This window comes from Mastigoproctus giganteus, chromosome 11, assembly GCF_048544385.1.
Source record: "Mastigoproctus giganteus isolate SK-2022 chromosome 11, ASM4854438v1, whole genome shotgun sequence".
Classification (NCBI taxonomy): Eukaryota; Metazoa; Arthropoda; class Arachnida; order Uropygi; family Thelyphonidae; genus Mastigoproctus; species Mastigoproctus giganteus.
Window position 1 is genome coordinate 114,615,537 of NC_143585.1, and position 23,370 is coordinate 114,638,906.

General features: G+C 37.6%; 1 protein-coding gene across 2 annotated transcripts in view; it reads right to left on the bottom strand.

The window, feature by feature from the left end:
- Positions 1-23,370, bottom strand: part of LOC150078362 (uncharacterized) — a 399,628-nt gene that overhangs the window by 265,001 nt on the left and 111,257 nt on the right. For both annotated transcript variants that reach the window (XM_090385439.1, XM_090385438.1), the window contains exon 4: positions 11,758-12,038. In XM_090385439.1, coding sequence (XP_090241565.1) covers positions 11,758-12,038 — 281 coding nt within the window. The remainder of the gene's footprint in view (positions 1-11,757; positions 12,039-23,370) is intronic.

Genomic DNA, 23,370 nt, shown 5'->3' on the forward strand with positions numbered 1-23,370 from the left:
CGTGCAAACTGCTTTTATTGTTTTATGGTAGTGACCTCCATAAATGTGTTTTAGATTCACAAAGGCATTCAAAATTGATTCTTGTAATGAAACATATGATAATGATGAAACTGTAGCACAATTTCCATTATAGAAATTACCTTTGAGAGATATAAATAACTTAGTTATATAGCAAAAATTCCAACTTCCAAGGTCTTGGAACAAATTACCAAAAAACAACAAAAAAAAAAAAACAATGTGTTATTGGGTTCACATTAAAATATTTTCACGATGCCTCCATTTATTCCTACAGGATGCAAAATATGTTTCCATTATTTTTTTAAGTTTGCACAGGCTGGCAAAAATTTACGTAAAGTCGAATTTCCGTAAGTCGAGTATTACATAAGTCAGGAAGTGGCTGTATTGTGAAGGCAGCATGCAGCAAGCACCAATTTGTCACTTTTTGGGGCTGTATCTCTAAAGGTCTATGAAATACTCTCCATAGAGCAGTTAGAATGCCCAAAAGCATTTTCTACTACTCATCTAGCTCTGGACAATCAATAACTGAAAATTTTCTTAGCCTTATCTCCTTCTGAATGATGTCGACTATAGGGCAGAAGCAAGTAAGTTTTTAATGGAAATGCTTCATCTCCTACAATAACATGTGGCTGTGGCTCGCCATTTTCAAATAAGGGAGTGCAACAGGAATACTAAGTTGACTGGACTTGAGTTTCTTTACCAAAGTTTGAGTTTGAAGAAACACTTCCATCACTATTTCTGCCATATGAACCTATGTTTGTTTGCAGGTTGGCAGGGTTGTTAATGACACTAATGACAGTATACTACAGCAACAGGATTTACAAACATTGAGCAGATGGGCTGATAGGTGGCAAATGAAGTTTAACATTGAAAAATGTAAAGTACTGCATATGGGTAGCAGTAACCCCAGAGTAACATATCAACTGCATGGTACTACACTCATGGTAGTAGAAATTGTGCAGTCAGATATGAAGTTTTCTGAGAAGTGCAGACAGTCTGCAAGTGTAGCCCATAGTATCTTGTCAACAGGGCCACATTTACCACTAGGCACATGTGGCTTGCTGAAAAGAGGGGCCGCACAGAGGTATTCATCATTACTGCATGAAATAAATAAATCCACTAACTTCGACTACTAAATTTAATTAAAAAATATATACCAATAATAATACTGTGACTGCAACACCAACGTCATATTTGGGCAGTATCTTTTGTTGATACTCTGGTGGCAGGGGGAAATGTAGCTCAGCTGTGCACTGTGCATAAGTATACATTGTTTTTCACGAACCACTAGGAAAACATGATAACAATGAGAACATTGATGATAACAATGAGAACAACGTACAATTAGAAGGAGGTGAAGCTTTTATCGAGTGAACATATTTTTAACCATTTGTGATAGAATAGTTTCTGATTTGTGTAGAAGATGATGTATATAAAGATATAAACAATAAATTTAAATTTATATATGATATTAGCGAAGAAGGATTCATGCATTGTAAAACTTATATTGAGGGAATTTATAGTAAAGATGTAAATGTTAATGAATTGAAAGTGGAAATGGAACAGTTTGATATATTAAGTAAGGCTGAGAATGTAGTCACTGCTTCTGAAAAATTGAATTTTATAATCGAAAACAAAATTATATCCACATTTCCTAACGTCGGAATAATATTAAGATTGTTTTTAACATTACCAATGAGCAATGCCAAAGGAGAGCATTCATTTTTCGTACTGAAACTGGCAAAAAATTATTTACGCAATACTCTTTCGGAACAAAAGCTTAATGCACTGGCAATACTGCACATAGAAAAGGATATTCTAAAAACTTTGTTATGAGGATATTATTAATAAGTTTACAGATGTCAAAATTAGAAAACAAAATTTTAAATTTCTTAAAATAATTTAATATTGATTTTTTATTTTCATTTTATATTTTTTTGTAATCTCAAACTAATAATATAAATTAACACAACTTCAAAAATTGTGATTTTTTTAACAAATATCACCCTCATTCTTTTTTACATAAGAAGGGCCCAGACTTTCATTTACATGCCTAGGCCCGAAAAGCTCTAGACACAGCCCTGCTTGTCAATGATATACAGGAATTTTTCTAGCAGGGAAAAGGAGGTGATTATCCCCTTGTATAAAGCAATGGTCAGGGCCACACCTTGAGTACTGTATACAGGTCTGGAGGCCTCATTTTAGGAAGGATGTTGAGCTGCTGGAACAAGTACAGAGAAGGGCAACAAGATTAATGAATGGAACGAAGGGTTTCTCTTACGAAGAAAGGATTAAGATTTGCAAATTACAGTGTCTGGTGACTAGGCACCTGTGAGGTGATCTGGTTAAGGTGAATAAGGTCTTGAATGGTTTGAGCAAGCTCAATGCTGATGGGATTCTGTCTCTTGCCCAGATTAATTGCCTGAGGAGACATAAATTCAAATTGAGGAAAGACAGTTGCAGAATAGGATGTGTGGAAATTTGCCTTTAGCCAGCCACACGCTGGCTAAAGGCTAGAAGATTGATTGCTAGAAGAAACTTCCATCTGTCATTGTAGAAGTTGACAGTTTAAATAAATTCAAGGCAGAACTAGACAAACATTTAGAGCGAATGGATGGGTGAAATGGGAAGATTTTTTTTTTTGGCTGATGCTGTATAAGCTTGCTTTCTTGCATCATATGCCTCTACTAATGCTAATACATTAGCATTAGTACAGTCCATTCCGGTTATTTGGGACACATCAGGACTAGTGCATTTTGGCCCGATTCAGCGGCTGCCCCAATTATCCGAAGTTTCACGTAAATAGTTAAAAATACAACGTACCCCCCCCCCTACAATCGGTTCACTGTACAATCAAATCACGTTACGATGAACTCAGCATAGTACTGTACTGTTCACTATACGATGTGCGGTAAGCGCTGGTCATTGTGATCACAATTATGAATTGAATTTTAATTCTATTAAAAGTGATTCTAATTAGCGAAAATAGCAGGAATATTATCCACAGGCTATAAAAGCAAAGATATATTAAGCATAAATTTACCCTTTATTACCTTACTTACCAATTAAAAAATTAAATGATACGTGAAAATTGGAAGAATATACATGATAATCCGAATAATTAATACGTACTGTAATATGTACATACGAACTAGCTGACATTTCTGTTCACTGACATTTGTGGGGGGGGGGGGTTAAAATTTAAAACAGTAAAAATATAAGCAATCAATAACAAAGAACACGGCACACACAAATTTAAAGTAACACAATATGTGCAAGTGAGAACGGAGTAACGAGTTACAAAGCTTTAAAAATAGGAATGAAGAGAATAGCTGAAAATTAATTTTTTTATATGATTGAAGATTTCATGGAAGTGTAAACACATTTCACCATAATATCCCACAGAATTCCAGCTGTCGGTATTATCGCAAAATCAGTAAGATCGAGTTTACTGTCCGTTTATGATAGATTTCACTAACAGAAAAGCCCAATAAACAGGTGACTTCTAATTGTTTTTATTGTTTTATGGTTGTGACCTCCAGAATTTCGACCGAACCACGTGGTACCATCAGAGACAATCGTAGGGTAATCTCCAGTGCTGCGGTCTCCTGCCCTGATTAAACGGCATGCTGTCCCAATTAAGCAAAGTAAACCCTGGCTATTTTCTCGATTGGTTTCTGTTTTTTAAGATTTGGCCCAAATAAACAGCTGCCCCGATTAACCGGTGGCCCAAATAACTGGAATCCACTGTACTACATCATTTGCAATAAAAATTTATATTCAGAATCTACAAGTGCTAACAAAACGATAGAATGAGTTCCTTATAATCGTAAAAGGTTGAGTTTGGATTAACTGGGCACTGAATATTTATGTTTTCCATCTATGGCTGCAATGCAATTTTTGAAATTCCATAGTTTTTTGTATTTAGCTGCTGACTTTTCCACACTCTTTGCTTGGTTTTGGTAAAGCAGTGGGCCCCATCTTATGTCAAATGGCATTACACACATCGATTACTATTTTTTGAACTGTACTGAAACCTAACCGGAAACTAAAACCGTTCTAAATCTTCTTCAAAATCTGAAGAAGAGGATGAACTGTGCAATTCATTTTGCTTGAGCTTTCCCTAAAGAGAACAACACATATGTAATGTGACGTGATAATAATGTCTCCTACAACCAATTTCACAGTTTTCACTAAACAGTGAAATCACTGTTGTTGTTGTTAGGTTTGTTGGTGCATCAGAAATTGTGGCTATAATGCACTGATTTCTGACTAGTATATCTTTGTTGTTGATGCTGATTCTGATAAAAATTCAAAGAAGGTGATATTTATCAATTATTTTAGGAAAACAAAAACGTCATCCATATCCTGACGATCTTCTAGAACATTACATAGTGTTAATTGATTGCAATTTTTGAAAAGTAAGGAGAAAGCAGTTTTTCGTTCTCTTAGATATAGTGGGCATTCGATAACGATATGCTTTACAGTGAGTGGACATGAACAGTTACTGCATTGTGGGGCATCTTCCTTTCTTAATAAATCACTGTGAATGAGGTATGTGTGACCAATGTGCAGTCGCGCTAGTACAGTTTCTTCTTTTCTATTTCCTCTCAGACTGGATCGCCACTGTTTGGGTTCTTTCTTTATTTCAAAAAGTTTATTATTTTTTTCTTTTTCCCCATATACGTTTCCACTGTTCTTTAGAGGTCTGCTGTATAATGCATTTATAGTCAACATAAAGTGTCCTGAAATTGGAAGAGATAGGATTTGAAGCATTTTTGGCAGCTAAATCTGCCTGTTCATTTCCTGGGATTCCAGAGTGTCCAGGAATCCAACAAAAAATTATGCAGTGACCATGTGTATGAATTGCCATTAACTGAGTCCAGATTTGTTGTACCAGAGGATGACTGTTGGGGCGTTTACATTGCATACAATTCATGGCACTTAATGAATCGGTATATATTATGGATTGAGTATATGAGGCTTCTTTTATTTTCTCCAGGGCTAGTAAAATACCATACAACTCAGCAGTATAATTACTACATTCTGAGGGGAGCTGTTTGGCGATGATAGCATCTCGCAGGACTACAGCTGTACCAACTTTACTGGCAGTCTTGGATCCATCTGTATATAGCTGCACGTAACTCCTAAACTGAGTGGAGCGGGCCAGATGTAATTGTCTGATGTTAATATCTGGAAGATTATTCTTTCCCCATTTCTGATAGTATTTTTCAATATGTATCATGGATATTTGCCATGGCTGGATTTGCATGCTAGTATCCTGCATTATGTTATTCAGGCTGAGTCCCCAGCTAGTGTTTAGAGCTTGAAGCCTAATGCCAAATGGTTTTTTAAGAAGCGATTTAGTTCTATAGAGGTTTTCCCATTTTGGGAAAACTCCCGATATGGCAATATCTCTGAAGAGATATTGCCATATCGGGTGATGTGGAAAGCTGCTGATTTTTGCGGCATAATTTAGAAGAATTTGTCGCCGAAGGTCTAGCGGCGGTTCATTGGCTTCCGTATATAGACTTAAAATAGGAGATGTACAAAAGGCACCCAGTGCTATTGGAAGTGCACTATGATGAATGGGATCAAGCCATTTCAGTACACTTGGCCTGGCTGAGGCGTATGCAGGAGATGCATAGTCTAAGTGGGATCTAATTAATGAGTGATATAAATGTAGCAACATGTACCGATCTGCACCCCATGATATAGAGGAGATTACTCTGAGAATATTTAGTTTCTTAAGACAGCTGGTACGAATATATTTTATATGTTCAAGGAAGTTTAATTTTTATCAAGTATTATACCAAGAAAACGAGTACTTGGTTGAAATGTAATACAATGGGAGTCTAACTGAAGGTTTGGATCAAGATGCAATGTACATTTACAACAGACGTGTACTGCAGTTGTTTTCGATTTAGAAATTCTGTAGCCATTGTTTTTGGCCCAAGAGACTATTCTATTAATGGTGCCTTGTAGTTGTCTCTCAATAAGTCGCATATTGAGAATGACATGAGATGGCAAGGTCATCAGCATACAGGTATACATCAACTGTGTTAGGTATACAATTGGTTATAGAATCGATCCTGACGGCAAAAAGTGTTGCACTCAGCACTGAGCCCTGGGGAACTCCCTCTTCTTGAACATAAGTGGCGAGTGGTAGAGGACTTGGAAGGATCTGTTAGATAGGAAGTTCTGAATAAATTTCGGGAGATGACCCCGAAGACCAGATTTACGCAAGTCCTGAAGAATCCCATAACACCAAGTTGTATCAAATGCTTTCTCGATGTCAACACATATCATAACAAAGTGTTCATTTCTTAGAAAGGCATTCCGAATATTTGCTTTCGCTTTGATAATGAGATCAAGCGTCGATCTACTTCTCCGAAAACCATACTGGCTTGGACTGAGAATGTTTTGAGTCTCCAAATGCCACGTTAGTCGAGAGTTAAGTATTTTTTCCATTGTTTTTCCCAAGCAACTTGTTAGGGAGATAGGTCGATAGTTTGTTGGATCTATGTGGTCTTTTCCTGGTTTCGGGAAGGCTAGCACATAAGAATGGCACCAGCTGGTGGGGTAATATTCCTCTAACAAAATTCTATTATAGAGTAGTAAGAGAGCATTTAATGATCTTTCACTTAAATGGGAAATCACTGCGTAATAAATTCCATCAGGACCGGGAGCACTGTTTTTCACTTTTGTGAGTGCATTAAGTAATTCAGTCATGGTCAACGGCAGATTGTATGAATGTTGGAGAGCGGTATTAAAATTCAGTTTATACTTTTCGTACTGAATTTTAGCATCTGGGTCTTTTATCATCTGGAAAGGCTGGTTCATAGGCTGAAACAGCTGAGAGTGATTCAAAAGACGAGCCGAATGCATTAGCAAGTTCCTCAGGTTCAGAAATTTCCTTTCCTTTCAGAAATAGAATCTGAGAAGTAGCAAGTGAGTATTTGCCATTGATACGTTTGATTTTTTTCCAGATTGTAGCAGTATCTGTGAATCTGTTTATTGTGGCAGCATAGCGCGCCCGTGCTTCTTTTTTACTCATTCGTCTTACATGACGAGCCTTAGCCCTTGCTCTTTTAAACTGTAGAAGGTTGGGCTGTAGTTGGATGTTTTCTAAACTGATTGATTCCAGGATTTATTTCTTTCTCTTTTAACAATGCTACATGCTTCATTCCACCACATTTTTGGATGGAGTCAGATTTTAAATTATGATTTCGGGATAGTGGATTCAGCTGCTGTCATTATTCGTTGAGTAATATAGCTTACTGCAGAATCAATCTTGTCAGTTGCAATGATAGTGGAATCTAAATGAGCTATTTCTTGATATTTAGCCCAGTCGGCCTTGTCAAATTTCCAAATTGTTCTAATTCTGTTGAGCGGAGGAGAACTTGTACAGAAATTACAGATGATCGGAAAGTGATCACTACCAAGAGGGTTGTCAGTAACTGTCCAGTCTATGAGAGGAAATAATGCTGGAGAACATACTGTTAGATCAATGGCAGAGTTTGAGCCAGATGGTACATGAACATATGTGTGATCACCAGTGTTTAAAATAGTTAGATTGTGTTTATCCAAGAATTTCTCAATTATTTGTCCTCTGCAGTCAAGTTGTTCAGAACCCCATAGGGGGTTATGGTCACCCAGAATACAGAAAGGAGCACGTATTTGTCCTACTAGGTCATCTAAATCAGCAAGGGTGTAAGCGTGGTTTGGTGACAGATACAATGAGACTAATGTTATTGTTATGCCAAGGGTGATACGGGCTGCAATTGCCTCTAATGGTGTTTGCAAGGGAACAGGTCTGGAGGGAATTGAAGAGTTTACTAACAGCGCTACTCCTCCGTGTGCTACATTAGAGCAGTTTCTATCTGGAGGGAATTGAAGAGTTTACTAACAGCGCTACTCCTCCGTGTGCTACATTAGAGCAGTTTCTATCTTTTCTATACATGGTAAAGTGTTTAATTGTTATAGATACTGCATTCGTCAGGTTTGTTTCTTGTATGCATGCTGCGACAGGCTTATATTCACTTAGGAAATCATAGAGGTCATCTAAATTTGCATAAAATCCGCTGTTTGTTTGTTTGTTATTTGGTTTTTAGGAGCATTAGCAACTAAGGCCATATTGCTCCGTGAATATGCGGTGGTCATTCCCTGACCTTTCCGCATCCTCCGTATTTGGTGGTGACGGGCTCGAACCCCGGTCTAATCAAGAAGCGTGTGCTACGCACTGCTGCTCCTTCCCACCTGGCTACGGAGGCGCCATATAAAATCCGCAACAATTCCATTGAATCACAGTGTGCATTGTTTGGTTTTAAATAAAGGGTTTGGTTTCTTACGGCGGATTTTTTTGTTTGCGCTTGTCTACTTTTGCTTTTTCTTTTTTTGAGAAGATTGGCCTACCCGTGTCAATGTCATCCTCTGGATGAATCTCAAGAATTGAATCATCTTCATCTTTTCATCAATATCCATGGTATCGGATATAAATTTAGTAGTGTTGCTTCTTTCAGGGGTCTTGGCTCGTTCACTTGGTTTCTCATTAGGCTTCTTATCCGGAGGTATTGTTACAGGAGTATTTGCTTCTCGAGTAGCATATTTAGGAATAGGTTTTTCCTTTGATGAGGAGAGGAGTGATTTAGCCCAACCAGATATTGCGATATTTGGAGGGACTGAGCAGTCTGTCTGAGTTTCTACTGAGCGTAGCCATTGGGTAACTGAAGCATATGTAGGTGACTTAGCAGATACTGCAAAATGTTTTTTAGTTTCTTGATAGGATACTTTCTGCTCAATCTTATATTTTTGAATATTCTTTTCTCTTTTCAATTGAAGGCATTCCTTAGGGAAGGCAGAGTGGTTACCATGGCAGTTAGGACAAATTTGCATTTCAGTGTTACAGTTTGTGTGTGTATGCTCTTTTGATCCGCAGTTAGCACAAGTGGCTACACCTCTGCAGACAGCTTGGGAATGACCAAATTTTTGGCACTTAAAGCACCGGACTGGATTTGGAATGTATGGTCTTACTTGGCATCTAAGATAACCAGCTTTAATAGAAGTAGGTAGATTTGGTGTTTTGAATGTTAGTATCACCATCCGTGTGGGGACAGGCTCTCCATCTCTTTTAATAACAATTCTTTTGGCTTGTACCACATTTTGATCTCTTAGTTCATGCATAAGCTCATCCTCTGATACGTTTAATAGATCCCACTCTGATATTACCCCTTTAGAGAGTTTAAGGTGGCATGTGGGGTAACCTTCATAGGAATTCCACCAAAAGTGGATACATTCAATAGCCTCTCAGCATGTCTATGTTCGGTCATTTCGATTAATAAATCTCTGGATCTTAAACGCCGAACCATTTTTGGAGGGCCAGCCACATTTTCGAGACATTTCTGTATCAAAAATGGGGACAGCTTACTCAATAGTTGGTCTGTGGAGGAGTGTAGTATTAGAAAGAGAGGTGTGATCTTATCCGTTCCTTCTTTTTTTTGTCTCTTAGCATGGGATACATTTGTGTCGTCATGATCTGGATTATGCTTGTCTAGTTCTGAATCATAAGATCCACATGAGGACTGTTTATTTTTGTCCATCGTTGCTCCTTTTTGCCCTGGGAGGGTGTCTTTCTTCTCCCAGGTTTCCAGGTTTCTGCCGCCACATGGAGGCAGGAGCGGTGCCACCAGTGACCAAGCGATAAAGTAAGGTTATTTGTTAGGCGTTAGTCCTATGCACAAGACGAAAGATGTTTTTCCTTTCTGTTAAGTACGCTAGCTTCTTTACTTTAGAAGAGCAAAATTAAATAACTCTGTAAAAAATTAAAAAATAATACTAAGTATCTGCCGCTCTTTACGAAAAACGCTTGGAAATCACTCAGAAATCACTATAATCACTCGCTTGGCACTCGGGGCCAGTGAAATCACTGTGACATGATAATAGTGTGTGTCTACCTTTAGACACATGATATCCTTTCTCTACAAAGATATTGGAATTATCTTTTAAGAGCCAGAGTCTTTTGGAAAAAATACATTATATCTTCTTGGGCTTGAGAAGCCACAGCTTTTATTTATTCACATTGTGTTACAGATGTTTTCAATATGGACACACTGCAGAATGTTCTCACAACAAGGAAATAATGTCTGCAGCTAGTGGCCTATCACAAATGGGCCAAGCCAAAAGTGAAAAACCTGTCTGAATTGACTTATTAGGAAGTGTCCTTTTTGCTCAGTATGTTTTGTCCTACTTACATTAGAGCTTTGAACTATGCTAAACTATTAAAATTCAGCCTTTTCTAATCTTAAAGTACAGATTGATAGAATAGTATGGATAGATATGAACACATCTATGAATGAGTGGAACAGGAAACATTTAATAGTTCTGATATGTGAATTGCAGGTATGAACTAATAGATTAATATGTATTAGGTATAGATACTGACGTTATTTATGTGGATAACAGCTCATATAGGTGGCTTTGTGATATCCTGAATTGTAGGCGATTATGAAGGACTGATGAGTAAATGAATACAAGAACCTGAGTTATGTACATGTGAATGACTGATGCATCCACACAAATGAGGGTTTTTTTTTTTTTTTTTTTGGGCCTCTTTGAGGCAGGAACTTCACAAGCCCTAGTTTCTATGATAGAATTATTATTTGATATAAGCCCTCTCTTTCTGCCTATAAAGGGAGCTTCTATTAGTATACTAGCAAAGTAGATTTTGGGCTGGTTCCGGGAGAGGAACCAAATAGCTGCAGTCATCTCGGCTAAGGACAGTCATTCAACATAAACAACACAACCCAACACTTTAAATAAATGTATGTCACTACACTAATTAGCAGTTATCTAGTACAATATTTTTACACAGTAGAGTTGCCAAAGGGTGGTATGCAACACCTACACACAATAAATAAAAGTTCATTTAAATATATTGATGTATTTAAATTCTGCATCCCTTATGTCAGAGCAGTACCATGTTTCTGATATCTCTACAATATCTGCCTTTGATAACTTAATACCTTAAATTTATCAAATGTATTTACTATACTCCTAGCTTTAGTGTACGAGCATTACTCGTATATGTGCGTGCTGGTTTTTGCTCTTAGTAACCCTAGCCCGTATATTTGCTTGTTCCATGAGGCTGCCCAGCAGGCCTTGTAATCTCCCACAACCTGTTTTCCCATTTACTGCATGTCCCCAACTGAAGCAGCAGGCATCTGCATGTGGCTACTCTTAAACTATTTAAGTGTGTTAAACTATTAGCAGTTTCCCAACCCACTTAAGACGGCCTCAATAGCATCAGTAAATATTCTTGCACCCCTTCTACTTAAGCATATCGCACCTTATAAAAACACTCTTAACAAGCACAGATCACGCTGAGAAAAATTCTACCGACGAACCTTGCATTAGTGCACACTCTCTCCAGGACCAAATTGATTGGCAAAAGGCTCTCATCCTGTACTCCCTCCTATTCCAACACTTTCAAATTAAATCCTAATTCATGGCCTTTTCTCAATCTTGCCCTATCTTGTTAAGAATATCCTCAGATCACCTTTTTTTCTAATTACAAATGGTACCCATGGTAACTACAATATTTTTCTGTAATTGAAAACTGCTGGGCTGTAGCTTATGTATTAAAAACACAACACAACACAGCAGGATTTACAGAAATTATTTAACACTACTATTTTTATTATAATATAAGAAAATCAAATAGTCCTTTTTTTTAACACCTACTTCTTGAATTTTGGCCATTTTTTCTTATCTTCCCACAGACAATCTGTGGTATCTACATTCGTTCGGATTACTGCAGAACATGTTTGCCCAACAGCTGGCAAAACTGGCAATTCCCAGACTGGAGAGGAGGAGGACTGCTTGTCACTATGCTCAATACGAATGTGATGTCCTGAAAGAATATCCAATAACGTCAAAACATTTTCTTGGGCTGAAGAAACTGGCCATCCATTGCGTTCAATAAATTTGTACTGTAACCTAATTTGCTTGTTCACTTCTCTGAGCTATAAAAAAATTTTTTTAAAATTAAACAAAGTAACATTTAATAAACTTACAATTATATATTTAACAACCTCGCATAATAATATATTGAATGAGAGACATCACACTGATTGTTTAATTCTTAAATTATAACATCATATTCCATGTGAAATTAACAAAATAATTAGCTCAATTGAATCCATATATATAATATAGGAAAAATTTCCCATGCCTAACACATCAAATTAACTGTTAATTGGAATCCAATTAACATCTCTTTCTTGGACCTCTTGGCCAAATTCTTTTCATAATTTTCCTCTGCCAATATCAGTCCTGCACCCAAGTAACTTGATCACAAACCAGTTCATACTTTCTATATTGCAAATATCTAGTAATCTACATTCCAAGCAAATTTCTTTTTAGGATACTAATTTCATCAATTCTTTCGTCATCCATCTCAGTTCCCCAGTTTGAGCTATATTTTCTTAACAGTATCAAATGGTATGTAGCATCTATAATTAAATTAGGGAACAGTTCTCATTTTACACATGTGTATCCCATAGAAATTTCAGCTGTGTCCACTGATTTAAATTCAAATTCTGTTCAAGTGAATAGTAACATGAAGGCAATAAATATTAATTTTTATCATTTCTGTAAATGAAATAATTTTATGAATACATCTTATTAACATTATTAGTGGTAGTATGCAAATGATGTAAGCTTACACAGCTTAAGCAAAAAAAAAAAAAAAAAAAAAAAAACACACCACTACTCAGCTTATCCCTTCTAATAACATGTCTAATTCTTCCTTAAATTCATTCAAACTATCCATTTTCACAACACCGGATCATATTTTGTTGAAAGAAAACTCTCTCATCTATCCTGCCATCATTAGTTTTCAATTTAAGTTTATGTTCCCTTGTGAGTGTTGTCCAAGAAAGAGTTAGATGTTTACTCGATCCATTTAAAACATTATACACTTCAATCAAGTCTCTTTGCAAGCCTGGTTTCCTAGCACTCCACTATTCAGAGCTGAGGTCATTTGAAGTAAAAGAACCCCTTTGTTTTTTAAATAATCTGGCTGCTCTCCTCTGCACTCATTCTAAGAGATCGACATCTTTCTTAAAATGAGACTTCCATCTTCCATGCCTGTATGCACTACTCAAGGTGTGGCCTAACCATTAATTTATACAATGGGCTAATCACTTCCTTTTCCCTGCTGGCAAAATTCCTGTATATAATTAGAGAACCCCATGAGCCATTTTGCTGACAGTCTGCACTGCTCAGAGAAATTTACATTGAACTGCATGATTATCTCCTAGGTTTCTTGTTCTCTACCACTTTGAGTGTGATACTAATTGGTATGTTATTCTGGGATAATTGCTGCCCTGCAGTACCTTGCATTTGCCAATGTTAAACCTCAATTGTCACTTCTCAGCCTACCTAATTTTTCTAGGGGTCTTACTGCAGTAGTATGCCTTGTTTCCTGTTATTAACCACCATCAATAATGTTATTAAATAGTGTACACAATAAGGGGGTTTAGCATTGAACACTGATTGAATCCACTAATTACATTAGTCCAAGAACAGCAGTGCCCATCTATAACCAACAATACCTTAACCCGTAATGCCACAATGCTCCAATTTGTACAGTAGTCTTTTATATCAAACAATGCCAAAAGCCTGACTGAAATCTAAACATGTTGTGTCAAAATTATTATTTGCATCCAGTTCCTTTGTTACCATCACAGTAATCAGATTAGTCAAATAGGATTCCCCACCCCCAACAGACCCATGCTGTGATTTCTATATAATTCCATTCCTGTTAAGATGATTCTGCACAACTTCTTTAACCACAGACTCCACTATTTTCCCTGGAATAGATGTTAAGCTTTCAGATCTATAATTGCTCACATCACCCCCTAATCCCACTTTGTGAATAGGAGACACATCATTTACACACCTCCACTATTTATGATGCTCTCATATGTTCAAGAGTTTGCTAACCTCTTTTTCTGCAACTTTTAACATAACTGGATAGATTCCATTAGCCCCAGGTGGCTTAACTATTTTAAGTTACAACAATTTTTCTTCCACTTCCTTCTCAATTATATACTCATTCCATTTATAATGCATACTTCTGAGGGCCTCTACCCCTAAAAAATTCACACAAATGCATATGCATAATATTTATTTAGTTTGTCATCAACCTGAACAGGATCATCTATAGTGATTCCATTTATATCTAGTGAGCCAAAACTGAACAGTATCTTCAATACTGATGCCAATCTTGTGGGCCAACATTAAACAGGATCATCAACAGATTTTCAACCTCCCAAACACTTCCTTATTCATTTCAAAAATATATGTGGTCTTAGTTCCAATCTCAATGATGTCCATTTCCACTTACAGTCTGCCAAGCCCCACATACTCTTTCTGACAGAATCTCAGTTATTGGTTGATGCAACCACTGCCCATCTCAGTTGTCCAAATTATTTGCTGTATGATTCCTTTCACTTCAAAGGTGGTAATAGTGCATATGTCCGCTCTGATATTCCTTGCCAAAGACTTAATAATGAAATATCAAAAAGAGGAATTAAAAGAGGAATTCTTCCAACTCCACTAATTACTTGGAACTCTTTAAAACTTGACTTTTTCCAGTCCAACTTTCCTAACAGTGAGAAAATTTTCCTTGGTGATTTTAATGTTCACAACTCCAGTATTTCCAACTCCAGCGTTTTCAGCGTTCACAACTCCTTTCTGTTTTATAGTCAGAGAGATCCAGCTGGTCGAGATGCTGAGGCTTTTGCAGTTGGAGGGTTCAAGTGGTGGAACCCATGTTTAGTCTCCAGAGTTAAGTTCTGATCAACTTTTCCATCATGCAGTATGACTGCTGACTTCTGAGGTTATGATGAACATCATAATGAGATCCAATCTTCCTTACATTTCAAGGGTACAGCTCTAAAACGGTGTTCGCAGGCCGGCCGCTAGTTAGTACACCGAACCGAACCTATTGGTAACTCTCTAGTAGGCTTCCAGATCAGCTAGTGTATAATCTTGCTACCTGTACTCTGCCAGATAGTGAATGGAGGGAGTCCGAGTAGTGTGTATGCGGGGAGCATTGTCAAGGCCACGTTATGTCAAGGATCTGGGTATATTCTTACCATGTGTACGCCATATCCAAAAATTTCATTACTTCATACAGCATGTCCCACGCACTTTTTCTTACTATTGAATACACCATGAACTGTCAAACTAATAGAGCAAGCTTATATGCAAAAAGCTCTAAACCTCCCAAACACTTCCTAGATTATTTCACAAATACACGTGGTCTCAATTCTAATCGCAACAATGTCCTTTTCCACTTGCAGTCTGCCAAACCCCATGTACTTTTTCTGACAGAATCTCAGTTATCGGATGATTCAAATACTGCTCATCTCAGTTGCCCAAATTATTCGCTGTATGATTCCTTTCGCCTCAAAGGTGGTATTTGTGCATATGTTCATTCCGATATTCCCTGTCCGAGAATTGGTAATTTGGGATCTCCTCTCTTTTATCTTCTCTGGCTTAAAATCTCTCTACCTCATTGTGTAAAATTCATCTGCTGTCTCTACCGTTCTCCCGACTCCACTAATCACTTAGAGCTCTTTGACTTCCTCTCTTTGCAACTTGACTTTCTCCAGTTCAACTTTCCTAACAGTGAGGTAATTTTCCTTGGTGATTTTAACGTTCGCAACTCCAGCTGGCTTCCATTTTCTAGTCACACTGACCCAGCTGGTCGAGATACTGAGGCTTTTGCAATTTCTAATGAACTTGCACAGATTGTACATTTACATACAAGAATACCGGACAATCCTAACCATACAGCCAACCTGCTCGATCTTTTTCTCACAAACAACCCATCTAAGTACATGGTCAAAGTGAGTAGTCCTTTAGGTACCTCAGATCACAACTTGGTGAGTGTCTCTTCTCCAATAGAGCCTTTATCTCATGGCTATTCCCAACCTCATATTGTTTGGCATTACAAGAATGCAAAATGGGATGACGTGCAAGATTTCTTTTCTTCTTTTCCTTGGTCAGACTACTGTTTCAAAATTTCTGATGTCAACTTTTGCTCTGATCACGTCAGTGAAATTATTCTTGCAGGAATGGAATCCTTTATTCCACATTCAAATCTCATCCTTTATCTAAACCTTGGTTTTCCAATAAATGTGCTAAAGCTGTTCAAGAGAAGAATATTGCATATCATAATTGGCTTGTTTCCAATTCTTCAGTTTCATTTTCTGCCTACACCAAAGCTCGCAACAATTGTAAAGCAGTCATTAATCAGCCCAAACTAGATTTTGAACAGGCTAAGAGTAGAAAACTTGCTTTTTGCCCTAATGTTAGTCAAGCATTCTGGTCTCTTGCCAAAGCTACTGGCCGCAACTTTTGCCCATCTCTGCTCCCACCTCTGCCAAAACCAGATGGTCTTTCATCACTTCAGCCAAGGATAAAGCTGACCTGATAGCATCCCACTTTCCTTCCAACTTATGTATTAATGATCTTGGTAAAACACCTCCCACCATTTCCAACATGCTCCATTCAATGCCTCCTGTGGACTTCCATCAAAAGGATTTTGACGAATCTCGATGCTAAGAAAGCTCCTGAACCTACTCCTGTTCTTTGCCACCTTTTTTCACTTTCTTATTCCAAGGTGTTTTTCCTTCTGCTTCAAAATTTGCTCATATCAAGCCAGTTCCTAAAAAGGGTGACAACTCTCTTCCATCCAATTATTATCCCATTGCAATTATTTCTACTCTTTCTAAAGTAATGGAGAAATCAATTAACTGCAAACTCTTAAATTACCTAGAAACTTTCTGTCTGATCAATGATTGCCAGTATGAATTCCATCAATGTCGATCCACTGGTGATATTCTGGCTTATGTTACACATTTACGGACAAATTCAATGGAAAAGTTCAGTGAAACACAAGCAGTTGCTCTTGAGATCTCAAAGGCTTTCTATTGTGTTTGGCATAAAGGTCTTCTAAACAAGCTTCCATCTTTTGGTTTGCTAAAGGTTTTTTTGTAATTGGATATCCAGTTTTCTCTCTGATCGCTCACTGAGGGTGATGGTAGATGGCTCTCTGTCTTCTAACTTCTCCACTAATGCCGGTGTCCCCCAAGGTTCAGTTCTTTCCCCCACCTTTTCCTCTTGTATATTAATGACCTTCTTCCATTGACTGGAAATCCTATCCATAGTTTTGCCGATGATAGCGCATTGCATTCCACTTTCCATTTTGAGAAACCTTGCCCTGCTCAATCAGCTTCAACTTCTCGAATATCAGCTACCAATTCCTTAAATTCCGATCTCCAGGTAATTCTCCAGTGGGGCAAAGACAACTTAGTTGACTTTGATCCTTCTAAAACCCAGTCTTGTCTTATATCTCGCAAAAGGATTCTTCTGCTCCTATGCTTATTTTTGGTGAAACTCTGATTTCTAGGCAAAATGATATATCTCTTTTGGGGATTACTGACTTCTAATCTCTCTTCGCACAAGCACATTACAAATATTGCTTCCTCTGCATCTAAAAAACTTGGTTTTCTCTTTCGCTCTCAGCGTTACTTTTCTTCCAAACAGCTGTTCACTCTGTACAAATCGCAAATCCGCCTTACCACGGAATATTATTCCCACATGGGCGGTGCTCCCAAAACCTCTCTCAGGCTTCTAGATTCCCTTCAGAAGAGGGCAGTTAGGTTAATTAATGAGTCCTCTGTAACAGAATCTCTCCACTCGCTGTCTCATAGGCGTACTGTTTTTGCTGCATGCCTTTTCTACAGATACTTCCATGGGCACTGTTCTTCTAAATTGGCTTCTATAATTCCCGCTCTCTCTTTCAAAACAGTCCGAACACGTGCTGCCACCAGCCAACATACATTTATTGTACAACTTCAAACTCACAGAACCAAATTTTCATCTTCCTTGTTTATTCATTCAACTGCCGTTTTCTGCAACAACCTTCCTTCATACGTATTTCCTGAAAATTACAGTCTACAGAAGTTCAAGTGTAATGTCAACAAATATCTTGTTTTGTCTTCTCAACCTCCAACCCAAGCACGGTATTAAATACTATAGGTTCTAATACCTCTCATGTTTGGGGTTTTCATAAAAAAGTACATGGTTGAGGCGAGTGGTTCACTAGGCACCTCAGATCATAACCAGGTGATGCCCCCCCGCTCTCAAATAGAGCTTTTCTCTCTCGCGGTCATTCTCAACCTCCTGTTGTTTGGCATTACAAGAATGCAAATGGGATGATCTGCGAGATTCCTTTTATTCTATTCCTTGATAGAGCTACTGTTTCAAATCTGATGTCAACATTTGCTCAGATGGTGTCAGTGAAATTATTCTTGTAGGGATGAAATCCTTTATTCCACACTCCATCCTTAAAATCTCATTCTGTATCTAAATCTTTTCCAATAAATGTGCTAAGGCTGTTCAAGATAAGAACATTGCATATCACAATTGGCCTCTAACCATCTCTCCAGGTTCATTTTCTACCCTGCACCAAGGCTTGCAACAATTGTAAAGCAGTTATTAATCAGTATTCAAACTAGATTTCGAAAAGGCTAAGAGAAAAAAACTTGCTTCTTGTTCAAATGGTAGTCAAGCATTCTGGTCTCTTGCCAAAGCTATTGGCCACGACTTTTGCCCATCTCTATTCCCACCTGTGTAAAAGCCAGATGGTTCTATTGCCACTTCAACCAAGGATAAAGCTGACCTGCTAGCATCCTACTTTTCTTCACATATTGATGATCTTGGGAACCCACCTTCTATCATTCTCGGTACACTCCACTGCCTCCTGTGGTCTTCCATCAAAAGGGTATCGGAAAAATTTTGAATAATCTTGATGCAAAGAAAGCACCAGGTCCTGATGGTATTTCTCCACTTGTTCTCAAAACCTGTGCTTCTAAGCTTACCGCTGTTCTGTGTCGCATTTTTAAATTTTTCTATTCCACTGGTGTTTTTCCTTCTGCTTGGAAATTTACTCATATCCAGATGGATCCTAAAAAGGGTGATACATCCCTCCCATTCAATTATTATCCCATTACCCTTACTTCTACTCTTTCTAAAGTAATGGAGAACTCAATTAATCATCAACTCTTAAACTATCTAGAACCTTCCATCTGATTAATGGTCAGATGGAAGGTTCTGATCATTAATCAGAAGTGAATTCCGATCAGAAGTGAATACCGTCAGTGTCAATCCACTGATGATATTCTGGCTTATGATGCCCATCTATGGACAAATTGAATGGATACTTTGGTGAAACTTAAGCGGCTGCTCTTGACATTTCAAAGGCTTTTGATCATGTTTGGCATAAAGGTCTTCTAAATAAGCCTCCATCTTATGGTTTTTGTAATTGGGTATCCAGTTTTCTCTCTGACCACTTACCATGGGTAATGGTACACAATCCTCTGTCTTCTAACTTCTCCACTAATGCTTGTGTGTTTTCCAAGGATCTGTTCTTTCTCCCATTCTTTTCCTCTTGCATATTAATGACCTTCTTCCATTGACCAAAATTTCTATCCATAGTTTTGCTGATGATAGCACATTGCATTCCATCTTCCAGCTTGAGAAACCCTGCCCTGCACAAACAGCTTCAACTTCTTAAATATCCACTACCAATTCCTTAAATGCTGATCTCCAGGTATTTCTCTGGTAGGGAAAAGATTACTTTGTTGATTTCAATCCTTCTAAAACTCAGTCTTTTCTTATATCTTGCAAAAAGGATTCTTCTGCTCATCTTAGATTACACTCTAATTTCTAGGCAAGATCATATATCTCTGTTTGGGTTTACCCTGATTTCTAATGTCTCTTGCCATAAGCACATTACAAACATTGCTTCCTCTGCATCCAAAAAACTAGGTTTTCTCTTTCACTCTCAGTGTTGGAAGAAATTCTAAACAGCCGTTCACTCTGTACACATGAATGGGTTGAGCACGCTGAATTCTGATGGGATCCTTCCACTTGTTCAGATTACAAACCTAAGGGGGCATAAATTCAAATTAAGAAAAGACAGATGTGCGGAAATTTGCCTTTAGCCAGCGGGTGGTTAATTGTTGGAACAAACTTCCATCTGTCGTTGTGGAAGTTGATAGGTTAAATAAATTTAAGGAGAAACTGGACAGGCATGTGTAGGGAATGGTGTGATTTTTTTTTGGCTGATGCTGCATAAGCTCATACACTTGCTTTCTTGCGTCACATGCCACTACTACTACATCGAAAATCCGCCCTACAATGGAATATTGTTCCATTCCTCTCTCAGGCTTCTAGATTCCATTCAAAAGAGGGCAGTTAAGTTAATTAATGACTCATCTCTTACAAAGTCTCTCCACTCTTGTCTCATTGATGTTCTGTTTCTGCTGCATGCCTTTTCTATAGATACTTCCTTGGGCACTGTTCTTCTGAACTGTCTTCTATAATTCCTGCTGTCTCTTCCAAAGCACTCAGAACAAGTAGAGCAAAGTCAATGTCCTTTTACTGTTCAACTTCAAATTCACAAAACCAAATTTTCTTCTTCCTCATTTTTTAATTCAGCTTCTGTTTTCTGGGACAACTTTCTCCCTTCATACATATTTCCTAAAAATTACAATCTACAGAAATTCAAGTCCAATGTCAACAAGTATCTTCTTTCATCTTCTCAACCTTCAACCCATGCACGATACTAAGTACTACAGGTTCTAATACCTCTTGTTCTTGGGGTTCTTGTTAAAAAAAAAAAAAATAGTAATGCCATTCATATCTAGTGAGCCAACAGTAAACAACATTTCCTTCTAATGTTAACATAAACAAAGAATTCTTTCCAGCATTTCTTTGCATTTTTAGCCAAAGACTTCTCATAATCTGTTAGCTTGCCTAATTCCCTGAGGCGACCTAAGTACTAGTTTTTACTTGCTGTAAAAATTCCATGTTCCTTGCTAATTTATAATCACTCCATGCATTTTTCTTATTTGCTACAAGTCTCAACCAACATCAGTTGGTCGCACTGAAAGGAATTTAAAAATTTTCTAAGACCACTGTAATCACCATTACAAAAGCAAAATCATTTCCCCTTACCCTTGACAATAGCAATATCTGGATCCATTGTTGTTTTCTGTATTTACTAATGATATTAATGATGGCATATCAGGCTTAATGTCCAAGTTTGCAGACGATACGAAGGTTGGCAGGGTTATTAATAACACTAATGACAGTACGCTGCTGTAACAGGATCTAGAAAAGTTGAGCAGATGGGTTGAGAGGTGGCAACTGAAGTTTAACATTGACAAATGTAAAGTACTGCATATGGGAAGAAGTAACCCCAGAGTAACATATCAATTGTGTGATACTACACTGACAGTGGTAGAAAATGAAAAGGACCTGGGGGTAATTGTGCAGGCAGATATGAAGTTTTCTGAGCAGTGCAGACAGTCTGCAAGAGTAGCTCATGGTGTCTTGTCAATGATATACAGGAATTTTTCTAGCAGGGATAAGGAGGTGATTATCACCTTGTATAAGGCAATAGTCAGACCACACCTTGAGTACTGTATACAGGTCTGGAGGCCTCATTTTAGGAAAGATGTAGAGCTGCTGGAGCAAGTGCAGAGAAGGACAACAAGATTAGTGAATGGAACAAAGGGTTGCTTTGTTGCTTTTACAAAGAAAGGCTTTTTTTTTTAAGTTTTGCAAATTACAGTGTCTGGAGAGTAGACACCTGCAAGGTGATCTGATTGAGGTGTATAAAGCCTTGAATGGTTTGAGCATGCTCAGTGCTGATGGGATTCTTCCTCTTGCTCAGAATAATCGCCTGAGAAGGCATAAATTCAAATTGAGGAAAGACAGTTGTAGGACAGATGTGCAGAAGTTTGCCTTTAGCCAGCGTGTGGTTGATTGCTGGAGCAAACTTCCATCTGTTGTTATAAAGTTTGATAGCTTAAATAGATTCAAGGCAGAACTAGACAAACATTTGGAGTGAGTGGATGAGTGAAATTTGATTTTTTTTTGGCTGATGCTATATAAGTTTGCTTTCTTGCATCATGTGCCTTTACTAATGCTAATCTTATATCAACATATTATGATCCCTGCCACCTTGAAGTTCCTTTATTTGGATATTCTTAATGCACGACGAGTCACTGCTAATAATCAGAAAAAGAGTTATATTGCTTTCTCTTCTTGTTTCTTTAGCATGCTGTTGTAGAAAACAGTCAGCCAATAAATATAGAAAGTTTTTGCTACTGTGTGAATGACCAAACCGCAAGCTCCAATCAATATGTGGAAAGTTAAATTTCCCCATCATAAGACATTCCAATCTAATGGCCCAATAAATTCAAGGCAGAAGAAGACAAACATTTGAAGGTGCCTCCGTAGCCAGGTGGGAAGGAGCAGCAGTGCGTAGCACACGCTTCTTGATTAGACCAGGGTTCGAGCCCGTCACCACCAAATACGGAGGATGCGGAAAGGTCAAGGAATGACCACTGCATATCCCCAGAGCAATATGGCCTTAGTTGCTAATGCTCCTAAAAACCAAATAACAACAACACCGTAGTCATCTTTACCAAAGCAACAACCTTTACCCTTGATGGTTGTTACCTCTTTGAGTAAATTCCACATCAGCACACTGATCACTGTCACGTAGTGGTTACTTTAGTAACAATTATGTGGCAGTGATCACAGCCGAAGCCCCAATCTGACCCCAAACCCATCAAATCCTCCACAAAACCTTGAGTGACTGAAGACAATATGTCATGGTTTAAAAACAATTTCCTAGGGAGGATATTGTCGTAAATTATTTTTCATCGTCGCGTTTTATATTTAACTTTTATTTCACTATAATTTTATAGGCGTTTATCTTCATTTTTAAACCATGACATACTCGAGGTTTCCTGGAGGATATGATGGGTCTGGGGTCGGGTTTCGGCTGTGATCAGGGCATGTCGGATTGTTCATGTGCTAAGAGTGATGAATACTTTAAATTATTTTAAAGAAGTTATTATACATTTTTAAGTCAGTCTTACTTGGAGAGTTTGGTGCAGACGACATCCTATGAAGATGTATTGAAGTAAACCCTTACATATTTTTAAGTATTGACAAACCATAGGATATACTGAGCTTTAGTAGCTCTTAGTTTCATAGTAATCTTTTTCTTCCATAAATTTCTTGCACAATATTTGCTGAATTTGTTTCAATTTATAAAGAAAATTTTTTAAATTTTTGTTCATTATTTAAATGAAAATTTTCAGTTAAATAACAAATAAAATATAATCTAAAAACTATTTTTCAAACATTTCTTTATAAATGGAACTTGAAAAAAAAAGCAACTAAAAAATTAGAAGA